This window comes from Gossypium hirsutum, chromosome D08 (assembly GCF_007990345.1).
Source record: "Gossypium hirsutum isolate 1008001.06 chromosome D08, Gossypium_hirsutum_v2.1, whole genome shotgun sequence".
In the NCBI taxonomy this organism is placed as follows: domain Eukaryota; kingdom Viridiplantae; phylum Streptophyta; class Magnoliopsida; order Malvales; family Malvaceae; genus Gossypium; species Gossypium hirsutum.
In genome coordinates, this window is record NC_053444.1 from 52,891,592 (window position 1) to 52,899,361 (window position 7,770).

Here is a 7,770-nt window from a genome sequence, read left to right on the forward strand (position 1 = left end):
CTATTTACACTCTTAATTTTTTTTATAGAACAATTATATTTATTGCTAGCATTTTATAATAATGAATTTGAAAAGGTTAACATTTTAAAAATTATCTCTAAAATTTAAATTATTTGGTAAAACATATGCATATTAAAATATAGTGTATCAAAAAAGCATTTCAACCTGACTTAAAAAAAATATTAATTATTATATGATTATATATTTATTTAATATGTTGCATTATTATCATATCTTTAATTATTATATGATCATATTAATTTGATAGAGCGCGACCTTCCATCATTATTTATAATAAAACTCAAAAACGATTTGGGTGAAAGAAAGAAGGTGGCATGATTAAGCAATTGACACAAAATAAACATGCAATTAATGAATTTTTAATAGATTTTATATAGGTATACATTCCAACTACCCTAATATATATTACAAAACAATTATTACACTTAAATTCTTTTTATACTTAAAATAAGTCCCTATTTTATGATTCTCCAATTTAATATTAAAATAAAATTATTTTGAATTTCAAGTGTTTATCTTAATTTCTAATTGATACAATACAGATTCTTTGTACACTTTTCACATCACCATAAAATTTAAAAGAGTAATCAACAGTTTCAAGAGAGTGATTAAGTGTGTTGTGTATAAAAAAAATTTAAAAATATATTTTATTTTTATTTAATAAACTATTCTCATAAAATTCAAAAATATTTTTAATTTAATTTTAAAATCAAGGGTAAAAATAATAGTTAAAGGGGTTCCATGTACAAACATAAATATATTAATAAATTTTTTTATATAATACAAATTATTAATTCATTATATTAACCCTAAAAATATATTAACACAAATATAAAAAAAATTCAAACTTAATTATATGCCTTCTAGAAAAGAGGTCAAACTTAAATTTTAATTATCTGCCGGTGTTAAGAAAATTGGTATTGTTTAGAGCATTTTGTTTTCCCTAGGAGTAGACTTTGACAAAATAATATATTACAGAAATAATTAGAATAAATATGAAACATCTCAAACATAATTATAAATAAGGTAACACACATTTCCATACTCACAACCAACTTAAGAACATGAAGTTCCTTCAATTTTCTGTGCTTCCATTTCTTATTGTGATATTGTCATTGAATGGGGCAACTTTAGCTCATCCTTATGGGGATTTCCTTCATTGCCTTTCTCTTCGTATATCAAATTCTTCAACTATTTCTAAAGTTATTTACACCCAAAATAATCCCTCATATTCATCCGTTTTGAACGCTTCTATTCAAAATACTAGGTTCTCCACACCAACTACCCCTAAACCCTATGCCATTATTACACCACGCAAAACATCCCATGTCCAATCAACGATTTATTGTTCTAAAAACCATGGCTTCCAACTTAGGATTCGAAGTGGTGGTCATGATGTTGAGGGTGTTTCTTATGTTTCTCAAGTTCCATTTGTCATCCTTGATTTGGTCAACTTTCAAGCAGTTAAAGTTGACACAAAAAATGAAGTTGTATGGGTTCAATCTGGTGCAACTACAGGTGAATTATATTACGGGATAGCTTCAAAGACACAAACGCTCGGCTTTCCTGCTGGTATTTGCCACACTATAGGCATTGGTGGGCATTTAAGTGGGGGTGGATTTGGCATATTGGGCCGCAAATATGGTCTTGCTGCTGATCATATAATTGATGCTAAATTGATTGATGCTAATGGAAGGATTCTTAATCGAAAATCCATGGGTGAAGATCTGTTTTGGGCTATCCGAGGAGGTGGAGGAAATACCTTTGGGGTTATTCTTGCTTGGAAAATAAAGTTAGTCCCTGTTCCACCTGTTGTAACTGTGTTTACAGTTAACAAGAACTTGGAACAAAATGCAACCAAAATCTTCCATCGATGGCAATACATTGCTCACAAGTTACCCAATGATTTATTTACGGCTGTTTGGATAATGAAGGTGAATTCCAGTCAAGTAGGAAAGAAAACAGTTCAAGCTGGTTTTAGGGGCATGTTTCTTGGTGGGGTTGATGAGTTGATTCCATTGATCCAACACGAGTTTCCAGAGCTAGGACTTGCTAAAGAGAATTGTACCCAAATGAGTTGGGTTCAATCTATTCTTTACTTTGGAGGACTTCCAATTCAACCTGTGGAGATTTTGCTTAATAGAAATGCTCTTCCAAGATCAAGTCTCAAAGCCAAAACGGACTTCGTCAAGGACCCGATACCCGAAACTGGAATCGAAGGGTTCATGAACATGTTTCTTGAGGAAGAAGCTGACTTTGCTATAACGATGATAGAGGCTTTCGGAGGCAAAATGGATGAAATCCAGGAAAATGAATTACCTTACCCACATAGAGCAGGCATCTTGTTCGAATCCACTTACATTGTGCAATGGACAAATGAAGAAGACGCAGGAACGTACATAAATTGGATCCGAAGACTTTACAGTTATATGGCCAGTTATGTTTCGAAATCTCCGAGAGAAGCATATTATAATTACAAGGATCTAGATCTTGGAACTAACAACGTTAATGGTTACACAAGTTACGAACAAGCCAGCGTTTGGGGTCTTAAATATTTCAAGAATAACTTCAAAAGATTGGTGCAAATAAAGACCATGATTGATCCAATGAATTTATTTAGAAACGAGCAAAGTGTCCCTCCTCTTTGGTCTCCATGAAAGAAGAAAGGTCATTGGAGTTGAAGATTTCAAAGTTTTTTCTTAAACATAAATAATATTTCGATGAAAAGTAATACTACATTGTAAAATAAAGAGTTTTTTTTGTCACTATATCGGTCATGAATAATTTAGTGCATAACGTATTAACTAAATTATAATTTTATCTTTGTTTTACAATAGTTTTTGTACGGTAAATGTACTTGAGAGATCCTGTATTTTAGAGATTAGATCATACGAGTTGTCATTTTATTTTTTTATTTAATAAAAATTTCAATAAAATAAGTGTTAAATTAGATAGTAGCTAAATAGCTATTTAGCCCTTGATGTTGGAAAAGAGTAAAATTAGTACTAAAAACTCATCACTTAATTTTTTATTTTATAAAAAACATATAATATTTTAATCCCTTCAATATAAAATATTTTAAAAATTCACTTCATTGATTTTTTCTATAAAAACCATTTAAAAATGTTAGCAAAAAGGTAGTTGCCGAGGACAGATGCAACATAACCAAATTGGTGGTTAAGATGGTGAGCACTCCTCCAAGTACTAAATGAAGAATAGTAATCACATAAAACACAAAGATATGATTACAAAGTTTGGTTTCCTTACGTTTTCAGAGCCTAACTTAGTGAGAAATATGCACTTTCTTTAACAATCACAAAGTGGACCTATTCAATCACACATATCATAATAGTTTCCCTCACCCTTACACTTTCAAGAGACAATACTCTTACCAATATGATCACCCATTGTGGTCACAACAAGTAAAACACAACAACGAGATTCACTTTAAAAATAGTACTCTTACCAAGTTATTCTCAGAAGAACATGATTAAATGCCTAGCTCTCAATATATTTACCTAGGCAGGTCTCTCAAATATATAGACTTTAATTTTGAGACTTGCTTACAATTTGAAGACCTAATACAATCCCATTAAAAAAATAATACCATAAGAATAATACAATATAACAATAGTATATTGTTAAGCACGATAATCACCAAGAGAGGGTGAATTGGTTTTTAAAAAACTATAAGAAAATATGAAAAACAAATGAAACTTAAGAATTTATAGTGGTTCGACCCCAGTTGCCTACCTTCCATTACCTTAGCTTACCACAACTAAGGATTTCTCAAATTCATTATATTTGAACCTTTGGAGGATAATGTTTAGCCTTTACAAGGCACTATCTTTTCAAGAGGCAAGATAAAACCACTTCTACCTTAAGCAAACCTTTACAAAGATGAGAAATAAGAATAAAGATTAAAAACTACTATTAAAGGAAGATATTACAATGATAAGGCTCACTCAATAACAATACAACACTTGAAAAAAATAAAAAAAGATGGTTGCTCAAGTGTGTGTATGAAGAACAAAGAAAATATCAATGAAAAGATTGGATTTTTGTACAATTGACTTTACAAACTTGTTTCTTATCTTTAACATGGTGCTATTGACTTGTATTTATGCCTTCTAACAACCTTGGAGGCATTGGGAGTAAATTAGAGTCGTTGTTGCAATTAATTTGAGCATTACTTACAAATTGCAGACTAAGTAGACTTGTGCCAGTAGAAGCCTTCCCGTTGAAGCCTTATGTATCGGTAGAATTCCACTTGTATCAGTAAAATTTTAGGGTTTCAAGGGTTCAAAATTGTACCAGTAATTGTAATGGCCCAAATTTAAGGTTATCGAAATAGTGGTTTTGTAACCACAAATCCAATTTAAAGAGAAAATTATTATTAATTTTTATGATTTATCGAGTGATTAGATATAAGTACTAGAGTATTGATAAGAAATTTTATTGATTGCATGCCTAAATTACCTATTAGGACTTAATTGCAAAGGTGGGTAAATATGAGTTTTAGAGGATAAATGATTTATTTGAATTGCATAATCAAAGTAGAGGTCCTTAAATAGTAATTAGACCATAAAATTTCTACGGACAAAAATAGGCATGCATAGATAAAAATAACTAAAGTTTTAATGAAGGGTATTTTAGTCATTGAATAATAAAAAGAATAAAATGGGAAAAAGATGGCAAAAATATCATCTTCTCCAAAAAGCTTGCTGCCAAAATTTGAAGGACACCATAGCTAGGGTTTTCACACTTTCTCAAGCTCATAGTAAGTGATTCCAAGTCCCGTTTTTAATGTTTTTTTTACGTTTTTAAGACCCGGTAGCTTAATTTAGCTTATTCTAGCAATAATTTAACCTAGGGTTTATAATTGGAAAAATACCCATAGGTTAAAAGTGTTTATTTTGATGTTTTAAGGTATAATATGAAGGTATAAATTATGTTAAACAACTTTTGCTAGTCGATTTTAAGCGAAAACGAGTAAAACTCCATAATCGGTAAAATACCTAATGTTCATAAGTAGATGTTAGAGTGAGAATTTGATGTTGTCATAGAAGAGAAAAATGTTCAGTATGTTGTAAAACATAAGAATAAGAGATGAAGTTTAATTTCCGAGCTTTGGGGAAAAAGTGTAATTATGTAAAAGTTTAGGGGCAAAATTGTAATTTTTCCAAAGTTAGAGTCGAGGGCTGTTTTAATGAATGTGAGTATTAAACAAGTTAAATTTTCTATTATAGATCAAGAAGAACAAAATTCGAGGTTAGATTGAGGAAAGAATAAGATTGAAGTCTAAGTGGTAGATTTGGCTATATTTGGTACCGAGGTAAGTTTACGGTAAATAAATGCAATATTTTAATAATTATTATTAATTTTGTTATTTTGCAGCAATTATATATTTATTTCATGAATTTATCTAATGTTGGCTCAAGTATGAGATGACAGAGAATTAGTGATACAAGTCCCGTTGAAACATGAGAAATGTATTGGATACAAATGTCATGACATTTGGGTAAAGAAATCCCATGTAAGACCATGTCTTGGACATGACATTGACATCATTGAGATTATGAGAGGTCCCATGTAAGACCATGTTTGGGACATGGCGTTGGCACCGAGATGAGAGGTCCCGTGTAAGACCATGTCTGGGACATGGTGTTGGCACCGAGATGAGAGGTCCCCTGTAAGACCTTGTCTGGGACATGGCATGCGCACCTATATGAGAACTCCCTTGTAAGACCATATCTGGGGTACGACATTGGCAGTACAAGAAACACCCCATTTAAGACTATGTTTGGGACATAGCTTTGGCATGTTATATTCAGACAGGAGACCCGAGTATCCTTAGTATTCCAAGTGATTCAACGGGCCAGTAAATAGACGATGTTACATGAAAGTCCAGGTAAAAGCCTAATGACAAGTTCAGGTGAGTTAATAAGATTAAGAGTATCTCAGTTATCAGTTGAGAAAAGAAATTTCAGCAACGAAGGAGTAAGTTAAGCAAGCAAGTAAGTAAACGAGTAAGAGAGTAAGTAAAGAAGAAAGTAAAGATCTTAATGCTTAATAAAAATTTATGAATATAATTGTTTATGATAAATGTTGTTATTTATTTACTAGTAAACTTACTAAGCTTTATGCTTATTTCTTGAAGACGTCGGAGAGCGTTCACACTATCAACCACCACAACTCGGTATTTTAAGACGATAAATGTTTTGAGCTATGGAATGTATAGGGACTTGGTCATTTCGATTCTATATTCTTAAGATATGACCAAAAGATGATATGTAAATATTTGATGATGAGTAGTTATTAAAATGGCTAAGTATGAAGGTGTTTGTTGTTATAAATGTCTAGGTGATAAATTATGCATAAAAATCATGAAAAAGTAAAAATTGGTAGTGAATTAGTTTTGAGACAGCAGTAGTGATGTGATTTTGAAAAATCACCAAGGATAGTAGAAAATGAACTAGAGAATGAATGAGATATATAATTAAAGCTTAGTGAGTCTATTTTCATAGAAAAATAACGGTGTAGACAAAAGAACTATGTATTCTGAGATATTTGCATTTTAGTTAAACAATGTCAAAGTGGTTTTCAGAATCCCCTGTTCAGAGTTTGGAAAATCATTAAAAATTATAAAAAAATATTTATGAGTTGTAATTTATATTTATAGATTACTTATTGAGTCTATTTTCTGTAGAAACAAGTGAGAACACCATATGAAGTCTGTAAAATGAGATAATTAAAGTTTAGTGACGAGAGGTCAGGACAATCAATCAGTGAAACAGGGGAGACTTTAACTAATAAACTATACTAATTGAATGAACCAAAAATTCTTAAAAATTTATGGTAAAAATATATATGAGTCTAGTTTCAGGAAAAATTTACAGATCTAAATTTAAAGTTTTGTAGCTTGAGTTATAATTGATTTAGTGACTACTGAGCAGGTGGACAGCCTTATTATGAACAGTGAAATAACTTTTAAAAGTAAATTTTTATGCCCCGAACTTTTAAGTTAAGTCAAATAACGCCTCATGCTCAAACCCGGCAACGGTCGAGGGTAAGAGGTGTTACAGTAATTGTATCGGTAGAAGGTGAAGAAGAATCCAAAAATTGCTCACTCACTCACTTGTATTGGTAGAAGTCCCCCTAAGTATTGGTAGAAGTTTGGAGGAATGCTCAAAGTACTCTCTAACTTACTTATATCAATAAAACTTCTCCCAAGTATCAATACAACTGAAGATGTATCGGTAGAAGAGCCTCCAAAGTATCAATATAAGTTTGGAAGAATTCTTGGGGCGCCCACTGACTTGCTTCTACCGATGCTTATATACACTTGTTTCGGTAGAAGTGTTACAAAGCTATAAAATTTGTTTTGAATCAAGATTTTTCAAAGGTATTTTACAATTTTGATTCTAAACACTTTGAAAATAATTGCAAGGGCTTATATAAATTGATCACAAGTTGGACTAAAGAGAATTTATAATTTCACTTTGTTATATCAAAACATTTGAAAAATTAGGGCTAACAATCTCTCACTTTTTAATATAACAAAACCATTGAAACAATTTGCTAACTCCCCCTTACTTAAACATTATTTTCAAGTTAAGCTCCCTTTAAAAAAATATTTGATGAAGACTTTGTATACAAGTTTTGAATCTTTAATAATCAAAGCATTTTTGGGAATTAGTTGAAAACAATTGTTTTATGTTTTAAACTATTAGCTCGTAAAAATATATC

General features: G+C 31.0%; 1 protein-coding gene across 1 annotated transcript; it reads left to right on the plus strand.

The window, feature by feature from the left end:
- The first annotated feature begins 1,062 nt into the window (after positions 1-1,062).
- On the plus strand, positions 1,063-2,911 carry LOC107900789 (berberine bridge enzyme-like 18). Its single transcript, XM_016826500.2, has one exon. It carries the CDS (start codon positions 1,086-1,088, stop codon positions 2,676-2,678), a length of 1,593 nt encoding a protein of 530 aa, XP_016681989.2. The 5' UTR covers positions 1,063-1,085; the 3' UTR covers positions 2,679-2,911.
- Positions 2,912-7,770: the final 4,859 nt, after the last annotated feature.